The sequence below is a fragment of the Corticium candelabrum genome, chromosome 19 (genome assembly GCF_963422355.1).
Source record: "Corticium candelabrum chromosome 19, ooCorCand1.1, whole genome shotgun sequence".
Taxonomy (NCBI): Eukaryota; Metazoa; Porifera; class Homoscleromorpha; order Homosclerophorida; family Plakinidae; genus Corticium; species Corticium candelabrum.
This window is the reverse complement of record NC_085103.1, coordinates 3104086-3125219: the sequence shown is the minus strand read 5'-3', so window position 1 is coordinate 3125219 and position 21134 is coordinate 3104086. Positions and strand designations below refer to the sequence as shown.

At 41.5% G+C, this 21134-nt stretch overlaps 4 protein-coding genes and 1 long non-coding RNA gene across 9 annotated transcripts; 3 read left to right on the top strand and 2 right to left on the bottom strand.

Annotated features, from left to right (window-relative positions):
* The first annotated feature begins 1112 nt into the window (after positions 1-1112).
* Positions 1113-1712, top strand: LOC134194914 (transcription initiation factor TFIID subunit 11-like). Its single transcript, XM_062663897.1, has one exon. It carries the CDS (start codon positions 1123-1125, stop codon positions 1597-1599), a length of 477 nt encoding a protein of 158 aa, XP_062519881.1. The 5' UTR covers positions 1113-1122; the 3' UTR covers positions 1600-1712.
* Positions 1713-2847: 1135 nt separating this feature from the next.
* LOC134195081 (uncharacterized) lies at positions 2848-4993 on the bottom strand. Of its 5 annotated transcripts, none has more exons than XR_009972306.1 (5): positions 4583-4993; positions 3658-3723; positions 3352-3596; positions 3230-3290; positions 2848-3173 (listed from the first exon to the last, which is right to left on the bottom strand). It is a non-coding gene; the product is annotated as an uncharacterized LOC134195081 (long non-coding RNA). The 5 variants fall into 5 exon arrangements; XR_009972305.1 differs by having other exon boundaries at positions 3352-3723; positions 4583-4675; positions 4734-4993; XR_009972304.1 differs by having other exon boundaries at positions 3352-3723.
* A 2253-nt stretch (positions 4994-7246) lies between these two features.
* On the top strand, positions 7247-11790 carry LOC134194865 (all trans-polyprenyl-diphosphate synthase PDSS1-like). Its single transcript, XM_062663846.1, has 11 exons — positions 7247-7349; positions 7424-7515; positions 7574-7682; positions 8514-8635; positions 8893-9034; positions 9255-9366; positions 10261-10370; positions 10717-10797; positions 10915-11028; positions 11095-11175; positions 11240-11790. The coding sequence occupies exons 1-11, from the start codon at positions 7293-7295 to the stop codon at positions 11378-11380; spliced, it is 1161 nt and encodes a 386-aa protein (XP_062519830.1). The 5' UTR covers positions 7247-7292; the 3' UTR covers positions 11381-11790.
* Positions 11791-13709: 1919 nt separating this feature from the next.
* On the top strand, positions 13710-18862 carry LOC134194841 (sodium-dependent phosphate transport protein 2B-like). The gene is made up of 4 exons (XM_062663816.1): positions 13710-13807; positions 13874-13931; positions 16668-16943; positions 17004-18862. Exons 1-4 carry the CDS (start codon positions 13739-13741, stop codon positions 18509-18511), a joined length of 1911 nt encoding a protein of 636 aa, XP_062519800.1. The 5' UTR covers positions 13710-13738; the 3' UTR covers positions 18512-18862.
* Positions 18863-19429: 567 nt separating this feature from the next.
* LOC134195150 (uncharacterized) lies at positions 19430-20858 on the bottom strand. Its single transcript, XM_062664160.1, has 5 exons — positions 20802-20858; positions 20637-20717; positions 20512-20555; positions 20335-20447; positions 19430-19871 (listed from the first exon to the last, which is right to left on the bottom strand). The coding sequence occupies exons 1-5, from the start codon at positions 20856-20858 to the stop codon at positions 19543-19545; spliced, it is 624 nt and encodes a 207-aa protein (XP_062520144.1). The 3' UTR covers positions 19430-19542.
* Between the last annotated feature and the right edge of the window lie 276 nt (positions 20859-21134).

The following is a 21134-nucleotide window of genomic DNA, read 5'->3' as shown; positions in this document are numbered from 1 at the left end:
CTCTACCTCTCCAAGCTGTCGTTTTACCGGTCAATATGTCGCCATTACGCTGCGTACGGGAACTTCTAACAATAAAAGATCCCGGCTTTGTGACGCGAAGTTAGTCTCGCGTAGCCAGACCCTACTGCCGCGTTATAAAGTTTGACGCGGCGGTAGGGTCTGGCTACGCAAGGCTAGAAAAAAATTTGCAAAACACTAAGAATGCTTTAACACAAACCAACTGTTACTAGTTACACGTTTGATTACGCCGTTTCAGAGAAGATCTAGATCTTTGTTTAATTGTCAAAGACACAGTAGTTTGCAAAACTCAACTTCCAAACTCAACACAGTCACCGGATAAATAACAGCTAGCAAATTGTCAAAACTTGCTGGTGGTGTCATTTTCTTTAGTTCTAGTAGCAGACGCTTGGTCGGCAGTTGCAGGTTTTCGGTCGTTTGATGCGAATCTTGTACAATCCGTCTACTCCACGTGTCCGTTTGAATTCTTCTACATCTCTGCTTGCAAGCACCGTTGCCGTCTTTGTTCGGTTGCTGCAGTGAATCGTCACGTCGACCACCTTCCACTCGACGGCTTTACAACAGTAGCAAGTCGTACTGAGTTCCGCGTACCACAGCTCAGAACGCATGTAGACTCTTTTGCAAGTGTTTGTCTTGAGTATGACGTACATTTGCCGTAGCAAAGAGCGGAGGGAACATTCACCTTACATCTTCTGTTTGCAGGTTGGTTTGGCATGGGCACGGTGGTTTTCAGATTTGCGGGAGACAATTGACAGAGATTGTTGGAAGACAGTCGTCTTGAATCTATAGCAATGGCGGTTGATATCGGATGCGAGAATTTGGTGTTCGAGTCGTTCTTAGACTACTGTTACTGACAGGTGGCGTTACTGAGCTAGAGTGACGAGCTTGTAGAAGAAGTGGACAGTCAAGGAAGAGCAGCATGTTGAAAAACATGATTAAAACTTTTGTCCGGCTTGTCAACATTCTACGGTCTGGTGATCCGATTACACGTAGCAATTAACAACTCTGCCAATAAAATACTGTTAACGCACTAATCGAATAAAGCTCGATATAAATACACCTACTAGTATTTGAGAAAGGTGCGCATGCGCTTACCGAGGCTAGATGGGCAAGAAGAGGAAGGAACGCGACGGGGCAGAAACTGACACTGTAGCCCAAGACGAGCCCTCTAATCCCGCTAAACTGCCGAAAACCGACGAAACGAAAGACACAAGACACAAACAGGACGAACTCGACCATCAACAGCGAGACCGGCGCAACATGCAGGCTCTGGTGACCGCCTTCTCCTCCGAGCAGAACGACAGATACGAATTCTATCGACGTTCGGCGTTTCCACGAGCCGCAATCAAGAGACTAATGCAGAACGTGTCTGGAGTGTCCGTCCCATTGAATGCTGTTATTGCTATGGCGGGAATAACGAAGGTTTTTGTCGGGGAGGTCGTCGAGGAGGCGTTGGATGTGAGAGACAAACTGGGCGACGATGGTCCCGTACAGCCGAAACATTTGAGAGAAGCGGTGAGAAGACTGAAAGTGAATGGAAGCGTTCCAACTGTCCGACGTGAAAGACAGTCTTTCATGTAGACAGACAATGATGCAGCTATAATGCAGTAGGCCTAGTATTGATTGATTAATTAATTATGTATATATTTATTAATGTGTTATAGATAATACATTTATCGAGGGTACAGTGTAGCACCCAGTACAGTACAGTCTACGGAACATGCCATTCTTTTATCTTTCAAAAGTTCCCGTATATTTGGCACGACCGCCCGAACACACGACGCGTTCGGGCGGTCGTGTTTCTCCAAGTCCCGAACCGTCATGAGCACGACCATGTGCGTCAAGTGGTTGCTCCAGCAAGATTCGACAACGAGGTCCCATTCAGGAGGCGGGATGTTGGGCAAATGTACACCGCTAACGGGACGAACCTGTAGGGTGTCTCAGACGTAGCTCACGCTGTCCACAACAACAAACCTGGTTTAATCAGGACAAAAAGACATCAAGATTGCAAGAAGGGAGCTCTGGAAGAAGTAAATCATGATACTGGGGTAATCCGGGGTAATTTCGGATGACTTGTACTTCCCCGTACATTACTCGGTAACTGCGGCGCGTGCTGACTAGAAACTTATACCAGTGTGTTCTTCTTCTACTGCTCTACCATTGTGGATGCGGACAGTTCTTGAGCAACGAAAGTTGTGGAGACAGAAAGCAGATAGCGGCGGCCTATTGTTTAGAGGGGGCGAGGTAATTCCGGATGCCACTGAAATCGCTAGAAAGACACGATTTACAGATGATTTGACTGCTGTTTTATGTTTAGAACTTAAGGAGACCTTACATACAGTGGGTGATATGTTATTGACAGGGTTAACTACAGAAGTACAATTTTAGCTACACATTTTGTGTGTGATAGTAGCTCAGTAGGATTGGAAAGAAATGGTGATATTTAAGAACTACAAGACTAACATGTAATGATTCAGCACTATAGCTGTCCCTCTTGCTCTTGGGTTTGAACCATATCCAGTGACAAAGAGGAGAAAGCACAAAGTGCATTCAACAGAACAATGGATACTCAGAAGTGTTTAAGAGTAGTTCAATCTATAGGCATGCCAAGGACAGTATCTCTCTTCGGGAGAGCTGTCCTTTACTGTTAAGTAGTGGCCAGGAGATATGAACACTTAGCAGCAACAGAGGAAGGTACCTATCTTGTGGTCGTGCACGTATTTGTTTAATTAAAGTCTCACTAAGAAGCAAATTGTACCTTAGAGCCATAAGAGGCCACAAACAGCTGCAAGCATAACCTTAGGAGCTAGGGAGAACCACTACATAATCTTGTAGTCAGCAGACAAGACAACAGGTTTGTATATTCTCAATTGTAGAAGACAGCAACAATTCTAATTGTATGTTAACAGTGGCAGTGCCTTGCCGACAGTCCAGTATTTTCTATTTTCTTCCACAGCCCTGCGTAAGAAAGTTATGGACAAGTTTCTATTCTTTGGAGGCACCACACCCCAGCAGGTAGTCTCCCTTAGTGATCTACGCAGAGTAAAGCATGTTACTGATTCTGCTGTCGACCTAGAAATCTTCACAGTGATTGCCCTTTGTGCAGCTTCAATTGTGTGCTGTGACCATGAGCCAATTCAGGAAGGATCTGCTGCCTACCACAGAACATTTTTTAGCAACAGTGTTATTGACATTTGATCAAAGTACTTACCAGCAGTGTCAACGTCAAACAGTATATAAACACAAAAGACGGTCAGGTCAACACACACAACCTTTGAATAAATACAGTAACAAATGAGACCTTCATAGCAAAAACAGGAGCAGGTCACACACCTGATGTGTTGCCATGCAACATCCGGGACTTCATTGACCCACCCAAATCTGTCAGTCTTTGAACAGTCCACAAGACCTATTACCTGTGCTAATAGTAATAGCACCAGGTGCTAATAGTAATAGCACCAGGGGTGCTGATGCCTCGGTGCGAAATCAACAGGGCATTCAAAGTTCAGTAGGGCAAACACATGGGGCAGATCACAGTATACGTTTACTGCACATGTGCAATGAGAAATCACCCATAACTAAAAAATAAAGCTTTATCTTTTGAATTCATGAATCAAAATCCAAGAAAACATCACTTACACGTGTGAGCCATTTTGTTGTTAAATCCATCGTGCACCCCCTCCAGCAGACTACTGTGCACCTCCACTGCACATGAGCACCGAGGCATAATTATGTTTGATTAATTTTAGTTGATTACACACAATATCTTACATTAGTACCTACAAGTTACCTAACCTTGACTGACCCCCCAAGTAATGTAAATTTTTGTACACAGACAGGATGACAGTTTCTCACCATCAACATCTAGTCTTCTTCAGTGGAGCTTCCTTCATGATAAAGGTCACTCACACTGTGTGCTAAATGACTGTAGGATGGGAACACCTCGGGTAATCTATTTGACTGCCCAGTGAAATCTCCCTCAATTTTCACCTCCTCATCCTCACAGTCTGTGCCAGTCTCACTACTCGACTTGTCATCAGCATCAACAACATCCAGCAACTGTGGATCCTGGTTTGAATAACTTGGACGTGTAATAAGTGTCTCATTAGCCCACACCAGTACACTAATTCTAGACCAAGCAGCCACTGAAGACGACTCGGAGTACACACGATTCGCAATTGCCAGCGTTCCCACGTGCAACAATGGCACAGAATGCAGCTGGTAAAGCTTAGCACTAACTTGTGTATGCCCCGCCTACAACAATTGGCATGCAAGGCGAAATGCAGATATTGCTAAGTACTCTATACACTACCAGAGGACGAGGATTCTAAAAGACTAGCGGTAAACAAAAGATTTACATCTGAACAGCACTAAGAGAGCCCTAACTAGTCTTCTGACCCTTGGACAAAATGCAGGGGAGACTCAAAAGTTGGGCTCCCACACCGTAACGCGTTGACAAGCCTCAATAAATTATTCCACAAGTACCTGAAATCACCACCAAGCACCTTACAACGCCGCGACGGCATGCTATAATGCCTACCAAATTCAAAAAAAATGTGAATACCTTGAAAACGATGAATCACCGGGCAATAACGACGACTTGAAAACCACAAACTTCCGGTCGCTAAGCGCCATGTTCCTCATCCTATTCTGTGCACTAGAAGAGAAGAGTCGAGCTCGAACTCCTTCAAACAGTCGACAACGGTATATGCTACCGTAGGGTGATCAACATTTGGTTGCTGGCCGGGGCCTTTCCGTGGACAAAATTGACAAAGGAAGGCGCTACGGTCGCCACAGCGACAAATCACCCCAACTTTCGCCGTCTTTCCACGAAGTCAAGCAGTCTGACACACGCCCTACATGGTCAAATCGACGCCTCTAGACTTCCTTTCACTACCAACGACAGCAACTGGTGAAGGAAGGCTCTACTGAGAGTGTTCATCACCCGTGAAGTAGGGACTTCGCCAGGTCCTCTTATACGGGACTTGGCATTAGAGAAGGATAGGGCTTATCCGGGTCTTCATTTGGAACATAACGCGAGAGGTAGTTCCGTAGACTGAGTACTAGATCTGTCAAGGCTCAACCAACAAACTAAGGGGCTGGTCATTGTATGTTAAGTGTTGGGGGTTAAAAATTTGTTGGGGGATTAAAATCGTTGGGGGATTACTTTGAAATGCAATATTTTGCAGGGAGCATAACGTATTTGGGTTATCTTTGGTATCTTTGGTGGGGTCATACTTTTATCATGGGTTTGGTAAGACTTGTTAAATGCTCTCCAGAATTTTTGAGAGCAGGTATCAAATATTTCGCATTTTTCAGTGTTTGAAAATCCCTTGAGTCATACAGATGTGCGAACACATCTGCATCTAGACTAGTCAAACGTTCAACTTCCAGTAAGTTCAACTGATCATCACTAAATTTCTATCTTGTTTTCAATGAGTCCACTCTCAACTGCAATCGTAGTCATTTTCTTGTATTAACCTTTTTGAGCATCTTCTCCCTCCTTTTGTGTCTAGCCATTTTGCTTTGTACCAGATGTAGTTGATTTTAAAAAATTTCTCAGTCTTTGAAATCCGATCTCACAAATGCTTCTGTAACTTCTTTCCTTGGTCTTGAAGCTGTTTGAGACGGCCAATGCACCTTTTTTAAATTAGTGCGATGATTTTCTCCCGAGGGCTCACATGAAGCAATCGTTTGATGAAGGAAAGATAAGTTTACAAGAAATAAACAAATTTAGCAAACTGTATTTGGAAAACAAAGAGGTTTGTAGAAAGTACTGCAATCACCTTGAACTGCATGCTTTCAGCCAAGGCCAAGCAAAGACAGTCGGAACGAAGCAAAGCTTCAAGGCAAAGACAGCACAAAACAGTTGATTGCTACGATTGGGCTCAGTTGTGTCGAGATAGGAAACTAAAACAACTTATCGTTTCTGAACTTTGAAATACACTGATTGTCATAAGCTACTTTCCCATGAAGGGAAAAAATAGTGTACAAGAAACCTTTTATTTTTAATGGAGAGCCATTTAGTAAAGTCAATGGCTGCAGATGAACTTTGCGGACACGAGGAGCCTTGCGCAAGTGCAAATCTAGTAAATGACAGTGAGTGTGAAGAGTCAGACGAAAACATCTTGAACATTGTAGGAGTCGAAGTTCAAGACGACACAGATGACGATGATATGTCTGAAGAAGTCGAGACAGGTTGCGACAGTTCAGATGAACCAGACTCGTTCCTCTCAATCCCTAGCAACACCACTGTAACTCGCTTTGGTCGTCGCTTGCGCAGTTCTTGGCAAACTACATTTGTTGACTTTTACTAAATATTATACTTATAAGAAAAGTGTATCAAACTTCTCATTTTACCTTCTGTATGTCTATATACTGTAGATGCGCGCGCACACACACACACACACACACACACACACACACACACACACACACACACACACACACACACACACACACACACACACACACACACACACACACACCACACACACACACTTACATGGTGGGGTCACATAAATTTATCCGTCAGACATTGGGGGTTGAAAGTTTTCTAAGGCACATTTTGTAGGGGTTACATATTTAACTTTGCTGTCCTCAGCAAATTTGGCCACCCCCTTCCCTAGACACTTAATAATGATCGGCCCCTAATGAATGACATCGGGTCAGTCACCAACACTGTCACACAGCCAGGGTTTGTTTTACAAAAGGACGTTTATTGTCTAAACATATTCGTCAACGTTGACTGTACATGCAATATCATACTGTTTTGTACTATATGTCCTTGAAGATTTCTTGCCAAACCTGCTTGTGCGGTTAACCATGTTCTACTAACGCGCGTTAGGCGAGACCGCGGTCTATAATAATCACCAATTTTTTATAATATCTGCGTTACACACATTATTTATACAAACGCTGATTTACTTTTTATCTGTGTGCTTGGGTGGATGAACACACATCTTACAATCTATCTAGATCTAGTCTAGTAAATCATTGTTCTACATTCTTTGCGCTTTAGTTGATGTTTTTCTGACGTCACATGTATCCATTACGGATGCATACAAACTTTTCTATGCATGGTTTTTAACACTGTCTACAGTATACGTTGACTACAGCATGCATAGCAGCAACAGCAGTAATAAAAGGGTCGGTAAAAAATTATTGATTTCAAAAATTGGTTTGCAAGAATGCGCTAATCTGGAGCTCCGAGGTCGTCTTTAGCGTGCGTTACAGTCGTCTTTCATCAGAACATCGTAATTATTTTTCGCCACATGCGTCGACTTTATAATCCGTTTCTCTACAGCGAACGTCGTTTCAACTTATTAACGGTATTTTTTAGAGGCTATTTTTGATGTCGACTGATTTGGCAAGGCGTGATCATGTACAGCTCATTTCTCTCTAGGATTGTTGTACTATTGTACGTAGAGAGCGCAAGCAAACGCAGCTAGTGAAACAAAGCAAACGATTCTTTTGTATTTCGCGTCGTCTAGGAAGGTGTGAGTGTATGAAATAGTCGAATGTGAGAGGACAGATTCAGGTTCGTGTCTTTCAGAGAGGATCAACTGGAAAGTAGGAGCCTAGAGTGTGACGTGAACGCAACTGTAGCTGCTAGACGTTTAGTGAGCCAAGAACTGGGTGTGATAAACGAGAGAATACAGAAGGTATCTGACTAGAATGGATATTGTAGTAGTGTGTGGGTGGGGCGTATCTACTACAGTATGAACGTTCCCGGATAAAGCAACTCCCGGATATTAATTATTTGTAAAATGCAGTAAGTCCGCGCAATAAATAAATGGAGCGTCGTTAAATAACATGTTAATTGTCATTATGGAGATTTAGTCTATTAGTACATATATTAGTTATATATTAGTTATATATTAGTTATATAGTAGTTATATATTAGTTATATATTAGTTATATATTATTTATGTATTAGTTATTTATTAGTTATATATTAGTTATATTAGTTATATATTAGTTATGTATTAGTTATGTATTAGTTATGTATTAGTTATATATTATTTATGTATTAGTTATGTATCAGTTATGTATCAGTTATGTATCAGTTATATGTATCAGTTATATGTATCAGTTATATGTATGAGTTATATGTATGAGTTATATGTATGAGTTATATGTATTAGTTATGTATTAGTTATATGTATTTGTTATATGTATTAGTTATATATTAGTTATATATTAGCCATTCATCAAGTACAAAATTTGAAATATGGTTTGGTCAAAACCGGACCAATCAGACTATGCTTGCCCTCTAAAGCCTGGTTCACAATATTGACGCCGACGTCGACAATAGAAATGAATCCTATTCCAGCGTCGACGTCGGCATCAACATCAAAGGATGCCGCCGACGTCGAGGCGGTTTCTTTGAAGTTTGACGCTCAACTCAGCGTCGGCGTCATATTGTGAACCAGGCTTAAGCCTATACGAACGTCATGCCTTATGGTACACAGTATTCGTTATCTCTTATGTAGGAGCTGGATCGTTGTAGAGTTGGTGAACTTCGTGAAGCTAGTGGTTATTATTTTAATCAGAAAGGGAAGTTGTTTCGACCAATGGTTGCTCTACTAATGAGTCGAGCGTGCAACAATGTTCAGTAAGTTGACATTGAGTAGGCTGCTTGTTAAGTGCATGCATTTGTTTATTTTTGTTTTTTGTTTTTTGTTTGTGTGTATGTTTGCATGTCGATGTAGATGTGTGTGTGTGTGTGTGTGTGTGTGTGTGTGTGTGTGTGTGTGTGTGTGTGTGTGTGTGTGTGTGTGTGTGTGTGTGTGTGTGTGTGTGTGTGATCCACAGAGACATCACAAACTCAACGTGATGTCCATTATCTTCAAATAAGCTTGTTGTTGACAGAACAATTTCTAAGGAGCAGCAAACTATTGCAATGGTTACTGAAATGATCCACACTGCCACTCTTGTCCATGACGATGTTATTGACCTGGCAACTACACGTCGCAGTCAACCAGTTGCAAACCGTCTGTGGGGTGACAGGAATGTAAGTATCTGTTTGTACTGTACAAGCAGGATGTGTGTGTGTGTGCAATTAGAGATATTAAACACACACACACACACACACACACACACACACACACACACACACACACACACACACACACACACACACACACACACACGGATGAACAAGGGCAGACAAACATTTTGTGCGTGTGACTGCCTAGATATTCTCTACACTGATCATTGTGTTTGTGATGCAGGCTGTGTTAGCCGGAGATTTTATCTTGGCTGTTTCATCAGTTGCCTTGTCTCAAGTCAACAATCCTCTAGTTGTTGAACTGATGTCACAGATTTTAGACAATTTAGTGAAAGGTGATTTATGTATTAATAATTTTCATATATGCATTTGTTTTATATGTTTGTGTGTGAAACACTTTGGCATATGCACATGCACACACACACAATACCATCAGTCTGATGATGTGCTAGTTACATAGATTATGTCCTCGTTGAATGCTAAAGGTTATCTTGTCAGTTTGTCTTTGTCACATTGATTCCTTCTTGTATTTACATTCAACTGTGTATGTGTGTGTCACAGTGTGTGTGTGTGTGTGTGTGTGTGTGTGTGTGTGTGTGCATGTGTGTGTGTGTGTGTGTGTGTGTGTGTGTGTGTGTGTGTGCACGCACGCATCTATACAGTGTATGTGTGTGTGCATGTGTGTGTTCGTGTGTGTGTGTGTGCATGTGCATGTGTGTGCTTGTGCATGTGTGTGTGTGTGCCTGTGTGTGTGTGTGTGTGTGTGTGTGTGTGTGTGTGTGTGTGCGCGTGTGTGTGTGTGTGCACTTGTGTGTGTGTGTGTGTGTGTGTGTGTGTGTGTGTGTGTGTGTGTGTGTGCTTGTCGTGTGTGCATATGTGTGTGTGTGTGTGTGTGCATGTGTGTGCACATACGCATGCGCACTCCTACTTGGTACGCATGCTTGTACATCATGTAAAGAAGTTGGTGGTAAATCAGCTGACTTAACGTGTATAGTTAGTTAGAAAAGTCAGGTGCCCCCCCTTGGCTAGGTATGCTAACCACTACACCATGGAACACACAGTGAGTCTTATCTGACTAAACGTCTATACAATACATAGCAACTGTCACACGCATGACATTTACTATCAACTTTACACCATACACTTCATCATGTGTACCATCTACAGTACATTACACATGCATCTACATATATTTGAGAGAGAAGATGTTTAATACGTTTGTATTGCAGGTGAGATTATGCAGTTGGGCACTAAAAGCAAAAGCGAGGAGAGATTCATGCATTACATCGACAAGACCTACAAGAAAACTGGAAGCCTACTAGCTCACTCATGCAAATCCGTGAGTTTCGTTTTCGCCTACCGTACCTTGAGTGTTCAAATTAGGTTTGATGTTGATACACTGACTGTGCTAACTTTAGACATTTTGTAGTTTTGTCAGTATACAACATACTACTATACGAACGATTATTATTTACTCACTGGCACTTTATTTCTTGTGTATCGTGTTTGCAGTTTGACACTAGATGCCACATTAGTAGACAATTGTTTTACAACATTTTTAACTGTATGAGTGTTTTTGTTGACTGCATATTTTGCTAGGTATAGTGGTCTGTTGTGGTGGTATCAGTAGTATTACATCCTTGTTATCGTTTTGTTGTCTGTTTCTGAAGCATTTGTTGCTGTAGGTTGCTGTACTCAGCCAATGCGATCCACTGTTGTGTGACGTAGCTTTCCAGTATGGACGGAATCTTGGAATTGCGTTTCAGGTGACGACCGTGTTGCTTGCTTGCTTGTATCAGTCATCTGTTTACTATAAACAAGCAATATGTTTGACATGCAGTTACAGGTGATAGAGTCTAAAAAATTTGTATATTGTGTTTCAGCTCATTGATGACATGCTTGATTTTATATCAACTTCGGAGGTGTTGGGCAAGCCAGCTGCTGCCGATCTTAAACTAGGACTAGCAACCGCTCCGGTTTTATTTGCTTCAGAAATGGTTGGTAACGTTAGAACATATGTGCTGTGTGTTGTACCTGATTACCTACATTATCTATCGTTTCAGTATCCAGAGCTGGAGCCGATGATCATGAGAAGGTTTGCTCATAGAGAAGACATCGATTGGGCACTCAGTCGAGTGAGATTGGTAGGAAGTCTGTATCGTATTAATTTAATTGAGATATACTTATTGTCAGTTGCTATGACTATAGAGCGATGGTATTCAAAAGACTCTAGTTCTTGCTCAGCAATATGGGAAAGCTGCTGTGCAGAGTGTCAAGAATCTGCCAGAGAGTCGTGAGAGAACAGCACTAGAAGATATAGTAGAAGACGTTCTAACGAGGACAAACTAGACAACACCCTAATATTGACGAAACTAAATTTACCAAATTCAAAATTGTCACACCACCTAAGATGCTTGCTGTGGTAAACAGTAATTTATTCTTGTCTTCACATTTTTGTTTTATTCTTGCTGTTATTTTTTATCTCAACAAAGATGATAATTGTGATCTTTTCATTGCCATTTGGACAGCAAATTTTTTATAATTTTTGTTTAAAAAATTTTTTGCCCGTAAAAGGGTGGGCAGGTAGGCAACCACATGGGTTAGTCTGTCTCACTTAGAATGTTATGCACATGAAGACTAAACGTAGATGTTGACAAGAGATTGAGTGGCATTTCTGTTAGGTCTGCATCCCATCTTTGTTAATTGATTGCATAATACTTTTTATTGGCAGAAGTTGTTCTACAGGATGAGCTCGTTTGTGGTAAGAGAAAGGGAAGTGTTAGTTTGTTCTGTTTTCTCGGGTAGTAGGCCTACCAACTTATTCAATGTTTTCATGAGGGAGAGCTGTGACTGACAATTGATTGTGCCATCTGGAATGCAGAGTGTACCACTCCTTTGTTGAGCCCTTTGCAGGCAATGCCAAGATAGACTATAGTATTGTATCACGATAATGGGCAAAATTGACTCACAAACAGCTGAGGTGGGGTCAAACCACACACACACACACACACACACACACACACACACACACACACACACACACACACACACACACTTGGATTTTTCCACTAACAACCACATCCTCATTCTGTATATTGGGGCTGCACACCTGCAGTAACAGTTTGGTAGACAACTTCTAATTCGTATGTGGTAATGATCTTATTTAGTCATGGGCAGTTTAAATTAATGTATTCAGTGACAAAAAGTACTGATGACAATAGAACTAGTCTACACCAGGTCTAGTAATGACAATGACACTATACATGGTAACCAAATAATATACTGGCAAAATGGTTACAGAACAGATGAGAAGCTAAGTAATATAGGATTGCATGGGGCAAACCGTTTTGGTTTGTAACAAACCAGTTCACCCATTATGGGGGACGCAGCATTGCAACATATTGCATGGCGTCAAAGAAATTTCACCAGACATTTTCTCGCCAGAAGTAGCCAGAAGTATGACGGAGGAAGAGGAGGGGCTGGCTACCAGACTAACCAAAGTTCTGTATATAGTGCACCACAGAACCAATTAACATGTCTAGTGTTGGAACCATTTGGTGCTAAATTCACCTCTGATGCATGTGGTAGTGATCCTTCCTATGCATGGAAAGTTTAATTAATATTAATAATGTTTTCATTGACAAGAGAACTGATGGTAAACCACTACTAGTAGTACATGGCCCTCTAAGGTCCCGGATTATCTACAGCAGCAATTGACACCATTAGTATCTATACATGTTTGAATATATGGAACAGCACATGCAGACAACAAGAACCTTGCGTCAGAATACACATTCTATGTAACAAGGATACAATTTCATTATATATAGAATAATCTTAATTTAGATTAACCCATATAGACTTGGAACAAACATGGCGGTAGTACCGTTTGTAGATGTAAAGGCTTTATCAGAGCATATTTCTTATGTGGCTTGTTTTAGTTGTTTCCGTGAGCTAGAAGCAAAACAAAAACATTTTTTAGTTAAATACATGTAAATTAGTAGGCCAAATGTAGATATGTGAAGACCCAGAGTGTATCCGTCCAGGAGGCAATCATAATGTGTTGCAAGAGCTTCCATGCATTTTACGCATGCAGATCGATCATGATCAATTGCTGAAATGAAAACCCGTTGTACAAACGTAAGTATAGATTTTTGTGTAGTCTTTTTCTTCTCAACTTCGAACTTCCTTTGTAGCTAATCTTAGTAACTTATATAGACTATACTAAAACTTTTTAACCCAGCCACCACAACTAATTATTTTAGTGAACCCAACAATCATTTTTACTGTGAAAAACGTCATAGTACGCCGCAAATGCGCACGTCACGTGCGGTCGCACAGTTCAATGTAAGCCGCTTCCTGTCTCTAATAAGCTTACCCCACCCGTCACGTGATCCACAACTGTGTGGCTATGCAGTAGCAGCTACAGTGAACGATTATACTGCTACATGATAATGAGCCACATGTGGAGTACAGTTTTAATTAAATACTAGTATTAAAACTAAGAAGCTGACTTCAAGATTTTTAGTTACACGTTGCGTGGCCACGTGCTCACAACGTGCTAATTGTCCACGTCCCCCGTGACGGAAATCATCCATGTGGGAACCCCACGTGTCCGCTACATGATACAAATTGGGTGTTATTACTGGCTGTTTTGGCGGGTTTACCTCAGTCTACCTTCGTCTCTCAGCCCCTTCGCAGTGTGTCATGGATCTAGCCAACGGCTTGAAATATGAAAAGGAGAAGGAGGCTGTGACTGTTGAAGCAAACGACGAGGTACTCTGCTGCACGGCGTTTCTCGTTGTCGGATTTCTTGTAAATTGCGTTGTTCGACATTTACAGCCTGAAGAAGACCCCTGGAATGTTGCTGCACTGAAGGACAGTGGAAAGCCGTGGTCAGGTAAGAGAGCGGGAGTTTGATATCGATGGTGACATCCCTCGCTGGCAGCTGTCTGGACTCTTGGGTGTAGGTGTGGTTACTAGGTAGCACTGCAGGCGCGCGAAAATTTTAGATCTCGCTGGAAACGTCAAAGGATAGCTAGACAATCGACGTTGTCCATGATGCTGCGCGGGAATTGCGCAGTAAACGCGGTTTTTCTATGAAAACCGCGGAAATGGGTACAAATTAGCTGATGAATTGTGGCATGCACATGAGGTGCTGGACGTATACGTTCAAGTATGGGCGTCGGAAGTGGGGCTAGGGGTGTTAGTGAACACTAAAGGACTGTCCACACTAGACCAGAATGGATCGCGATCCGATCGGGATAGCGAGCGTCCACACTGCACTTTGAAAACGATACCTCCGCTTCATTTCGATATCACGTGACTGATGACTGATGTGTACATGTGGCTTCTTTGCTTGTGGAAAGCGCTGATACAGCGACGTAAGGTGAGCGGGAACAAAGACGAGTGAGGAGTGCTAGATCTTCCGACTACACGCATAGCGTACGTGAAGGTAACGCCCACTATTTCTAATTGGATTCAACCAATCGCGGACGGATCGCGATCCAGTTGCCAGTGTGGACAGGCCGTAAGAAACCAGGTGTACTCACCTCCAGAACTGCTCAGTTCTGTTTTTATCATATTACTTGCTTGGTCTCTCACTACATTCGCCCAGTGGTGAGTGACATAGTTGGATCAGAAGCATCTATATATCTAGATATATATGGAGAGAGAGAGAGAGAGATATATGAGATATGCAGAATCCACTCTTTCTGAGGCATCTCGCATGGCGCATATGTGTTTACAAATAAACTCTGCCCAATTCAAGAATCTTTGGCATCGCCGCATTTCAACAAGTCTCCAGAAAGAAAATGTACGCATTATCGAGAACAAAGTAAATACAATAATTAGCAAGAAGCAAAAAGAACCAAATGCTATTTCTAGATTAGGTTTTAGTTCTAGATGTTTTGGTCTAGATTTCAGTTAGTTTGCTAAGAGTAGCAAAGTTCTTGAACTGTGTTCAAGAACAATACTATTGTAATGGACAGTTCACTATAGACATTGTAAGGTAGCACTTTTAAATTCACGCGTTGTACTGAGAGAGAGAGAGAGAGAGAGAGAGAGAGAGAGAGAGAGAGAGAGAGAGAGAGATACTGCTTGGACATGATCAACCATCCAGTACTAATTGGCGTATGCTCCTAAGTCTAGTAGTTACCATACTTGATTTTTTTACTAAATTTAGTGAGAGAGCCTGACAAATATGATCAGGTTATGAGGTCAATTTATACCCCATTCACACGAGCTCTCCTAACCGGGCCAGCGCGAGCTGGCACGGGTCAGTGCTGAATGAAATCTTCGTGTGAATGCAGGCCGAGCCGTGCTGGCCTGGGTCAGTGCGGCTTTAAATCGTCGTGTGAATGCGGGCCAAGCCAGGCTGACAGCCACGCATGCTCAATACATACGAAAATGGCGTGGTCAGAACACGAAACCTTGTACCTCATAGCATTGTGGGGTAAGGACAGCATCCAGGTTCAAATTGAAGGCTGTGCTAAAAACAGGGAAGTTTACGTCAAATTAGAGGAACAAATGAAGGAAGCAGGATACTCACGAACTAGCCTCGGCCTCCGAGATCCGTGCAGCACCAATTCAAAATCGTCTTCCTACACAGGTCTGGAAGGCCAAGGTTACTCACGAACGGGTGTGCAGTGTCTCTACAAACGACATAGCTAGCGTGCGCACCAAGGTACACGTCTGGCCATTAGACTTAGAATCATCGAGTTTCTAATCAGTGTTTAAGAATTTTGGGAGGGGCGCGCTTCTTTACCTTTTCTGGCTTTTCTGGAAGATGCCCGAAAAATGAGGTGTTTCTGACGATTGCCTGTATCCACAGTCAATCCACATGTTACTGGTTTCTGTCGCCACGACCAGCAAACATCCCGTCTAGTAACCGCAGGGCACTCTTTTCCCATCTCCTCGCCTCGTCTCACATCTTCAACTCTGCCATCTTCTAAGGTCCAAAGTATAGGAGAATACGTGTCGCAAAAACCTTATCTCCTGAAGCAGACATCCTAGCCGGTTGATTCCAACATCATGAACTTCCACATCCTTACTGTGATTGGTTCTTTATTACACAATTAGTACTACACCTGCTTGGCCCTGCCCTACTATTGCATGTAGGTGTCAGATAACTACAAAGTCACCACTGGAACCGTTTATTCCATTAGCAGTAATTGAATGCCCATCTGTCTCTGCTCTTCAATTCCTTATCTATTAACTGCATTTTGCCATGTGTTCTCCTATTAGAGAAGTGAGATGCGCCCTGGAAAATTTTGTAATCACGTGTTTAATGAGTTATATATTTGATAGCGTCATAGTAAGCCAATAGGCAAAATGAAGTAGTTGTGAAGGTTGTTTCACAACCATTGAAATAACTCAGCCACATGTAATGTGACAATTGTAGCAGCTTATTATGCTCTTACTACAGTACCCACATCTGGCCCATCAATCTTAACTTTGCCAGACTCCTACAAAGATGGTACAGCTGTTCATTCCCAGCAGTGATCACCTCTAGCTGACAAAATGCTGGGCAAAATAAGTTAGAACACTGTCCAAGTAATAATAAATATAACAGTTAACTAGACTGTGGTTACTAACCATACTGTCTTTCTTTGAATCAAATTTCTGTTCTTTGTAGAGCTGACTACACGTGAGCGTGTGTTTCGTGTTCTTTTTGCTTGGATTTTGAAGCCAATGCTGCTTCTTGGGTTGCTCTATTTGTTTGTTTGCTCTCTGAGCTTTCTTGGATCTGCCTTCCAACTGCTAGGAGGCAAGAGTGCTGGTGAAGCTTTCTCTCAAAATGAGATTGTTAGCAACCCAATTGCTGGTTTAATGATTGGGATTCTTGGAACAGTTCTACTGCAGAGCTCATCTACCACAACTTCAATAGTTGTTACAATGGTGTCAGCTGAAAGTAATTAAATGTTGGATAGTAACACTTGTTAAGGTTGTGTATGGATTATTGTGATTTTAGTTCTGGACGTGAAGACTGCTATCCCGATTGTAATGGGTGCCAACATTGGTACATCTGTCACAAACACTATCGTCTCTCTTGGACATGCAAAAGAACGTGATGAATTTCGTCGAGCCTTTGCTGGAGCTACTGTTCATGATATGTTTAATTTCCTCTCGGTTTTGATTCTTTTGCCTCTTGAGTTAGCCTCTGGGTACTTGTTTCGTCTGTCTGAAGCATTGGTTGATGCATTTGACCTTGACAATGTTTCTGGCAAGAAGCAGGATTTGCTAAAGAAGATCACCAAACCATTGACTGGCAAGGTGGTTCAGTTGGATAAAAAGCTGATCCAAAAGATTGCAAAAGGAGAAGATGACACGTCAAAGAGTCTCATCAAAGTATATTGCAATACAGTTGAGGCAGTCAATAGTAATGCCACCGTCTGCACCAATGGTACCAGTATCTTAGGAACTTACCAAGTGTGGGAAAATAATACTTTAGTTGCAAAGAACTACACAGACTGTAATTCAACCGTTGAAATTTCAAATGTCACGTGGTTGATTCAAACACAACCTGAGCAGAAATTGGAATGTGACTTTCTCTTTCATAATACATCGCTTAGCGACTCAAGTGTTGGTACCATTCTTCTTATCATTGCACTTATCATTCTGTGTGTGTGCTTGGTTCTTATAGTCAAAACCTTGCACTCTCTTCTTCGTGGTCGTGTAGCCTACATCGTCAAGAAGACTATCAATGCTGATTTTCCTAAGCCCTTTGCATGGTTCACTGGCTATGTTGCAATTGCAGTTGGTGCCGGGGTCACTATGCTTGTTCAGTCGAGCTCAATTTTTACATCTGCTATTACACCTCTTGTTGGTGTAGGAGTAATCACTCTGGAAAGGACATATCCTCTTACTCTGGGGGCAAACATTGGGACAACGGTAACTGGAATTCTGGCTGCTCTTGCCAGTAGTGGCAGTCTAAGAAATGCTTTGCAGATTGCTATGTGTCATTTGTTTTTTAACATCAGTGGCATTCTAATTTGGTATCCCATACCGAAGACAAGAAAAATACCGATTGGCTTGGCACGGATTCTTGGTAACACAACAGCAGACTATCGATGGTTTCCATTTTTGTACATCATTGTGGTGTTCTTCCTCATTCCTGCCATACTGTTTGCCCTGTCAATGGCCGGATGGTATGTACTGCTTGCTATTGGCGGTCCCATTTTCATACTGTCTGTCTTCATTGTCACTGTCAATGTGCTGCAAAGAAAAAAGCCACAGTGGTTGCCTGAAAAGCTGAAGACATGGGATTGGCTGCCTCTGTGGATGCACTCATTGGATCCATTGGACAAAGTGATGGTCATCCTGATCAATGCAGTGAAGAAACTATTTGGGTTTTGTTGTTGCAAGAAAGATGAGGTGAATGAGACGATGCCAGCTACCATGAATAAGACCATGCCAGCTACCAATAGCTCAGTAATTGCCAATGGCAAAGGCTTTGAAATGGTTGACATGACAATATAACTTGATGTGACAGCATTGTGTCAAATGCAGATGCTCTAGAGTTTTTTGACATTCTAGTTGCTTGAACTATATTGCTCTGCCTGTATAATCTCTGTACAATGACCAGAGGAGTTTTGTGTCTCTTTACTTTGTTCTACATGTATAGATATAGTAGACTGCTGATATATGAGATTGTTTAGTATTTTTACGTGCTGTAGAAGATCAAAGTATGTTGATACATGTATATCTTTTAATTATTAACATGTGATGCTCATAAGGGCAGTGTACTGTATTAGGTGATGAAATCTAACTTATTTAAACAGGTTGGGACCAGTGGGTGTCGGGATAAATATGATTTGTTCTGACACTCGGTATCACTGCAAATGACTATCATTTATGTTAACAGCCTACTTACAGGGTTGTAGTTTCCATGGTGATGGGGCAAATTGTGGCCTCCAGCTAAAGTATTGTGGCCCCAACCATATACTAATTATAGTAATAAGTTATACTTTTGATAAGGTCTTGAAAGCTTGGACTATTCAGTTGAGAAATATCACTTCATGAATCGAATCTTGTTTGAAAGACGTGTACAAGTTAGTTAATAGAGTTGGTGCAAAGACATCCAGTATATCAAGCAAGACTGTAAAGCATGCAGCAACATGCTTTCAGTACAGATCTAAAGTCTTCCACAGCTTTCTAGGCTAGTCCTGATGGTACATACAGTACAGATTTAGACTAATCCTGATGGTATACATACAGTACATCAAGATTTCATTGAATAAGTATTTGTAAACTAACCCTTTGTAAAGTTGCTTGTTTTGGTGAATTTCGTTTCTGGAGTTTGCAAAGCAAGATCCCATGCAACTGCAATTAACTTCTCTATATCTAAACATTCTGAAAGCACTTGCACACATGAAGACATACAGGCGTTTTTTCATACAGCAGGTGATTATATGGAAACATATACTATCGCTAATACTCAATTCTTGAGCTAGAACTGCTTAGCAAACAAGTCTCAACTAAAATCAACACTAAAATAGCTGTACCTAGAGCTAGTTTCCAATGGCTATAACACTTATGTAATCAGAATACCCATAGCTGTTGCTACGCGGTTCCCTAGTTCCCACAACACAAGAGCCTTCTCTAACAAGGTTGTAGGTGTAACCTCTTATGTTGTTTCCTTCCAAATCAAACATCAGTCCGCTAGTGTTCAGCATGTTAGATGATCCACTTATTGCATAATTGCTGTTTGAGAAGGGATGGCTCCAAGTGATCATGTAACCATATTTGTGACGTGTTACAGAACCAACTCCTTTCTTTCCATAAATTTCCATAGTTTTACCGTTGAACGTAACCCACTTAACCTCAGACGTTGGACTCACTAGAAACAAATTCAAAATATTTTTTAATTAAAAACGTTTTTAAAATAAAAATTTACCGGTAACATAAATAATAAAAGACAATAAATAATAAAAAACATTTTATGAACTAAACTTCAGCATAGGAACACGTTACTGTATAGCTAAAGGGATAGTAAGAAAAAACAGACGTTTGTAAGCTATTTATTGCAGTGACACATTTGACTTCTCTCGAATACAAGGGAACTACTCACGTGTCACAATAAATGTATTTCTAGTAAGTCAGGCTGACATTTATTTGTTTACTGGTAACAACCCATGGAATATATTGAAAACTGCTTGATGATAGTCTGGTAAGTAAGTGTACATGCACTGTTGGTAATAGCTGGCTGACATCACTACTGACAAACTAGTTATGTCAGGAAAATTAAATTAATTAATTAGGAGTTAATTGTCAGGTAAAGTACATACTGCGCCGTGACTAACCTGGATCACTGCATTCTCCAGTTTCACCCAAAATCTTGCCTTGTTTGTTGCATGATTTGATGTTGTTCACGTCGCTTTTGAGAGCAGCTAACTCCCCTCTCAATTCCTTGAAGCTGCAAAAGATTTACTTAGTTAGTTGTTACTCCATTATTTACCATTACTTCCTAGATATCTTACTTTGCTGCATTTGTTTGATGGTTAACGTACAATTTCATGACCTCCTACAGACAGGAAAGATTACTGTATGTAAGCTGGGTGCTACATTTAAAGACATAAAAAATTAGAATATTTTAATTAATTACCAAACAGCCGCAGTCGTGCCCATCACGTCCATCACGTCCGTCTTTGCCATCCGTGCACCTAGATGACGAATCTACAGACATCTGTAACGGATTAGAGCGATTACTCAATAGTCATGACTGTGCATGCAGCTACTAGTAGTAGTCTCATCAGAGGACTGAACTTACCGCACAGCCACTGCTAACGAATAGGAACGAGAGTAGAGAGAAAACGATGAGACACATATTCGTCTTGCTGGAGAAGGAACCAACAGTTACACTGCTTGTCTGATACGGACATCATGCTTTTAGACTACACGTACTGTTGTTACAATTAATGCATTCCGTGTGTACTGTCGTTACAATTAATGCATTCCGTGTGTACTGTCGTTACAATTAATGCATTCCGTGTGTACTGTCGTTACAATTAATGCATTCCGTGTGTACTGTCGTTACAATTAATGCATTCCGTGTGTACTGTCGTTACAATTAATGCATTCCGTGATTATGATTTGGAATACT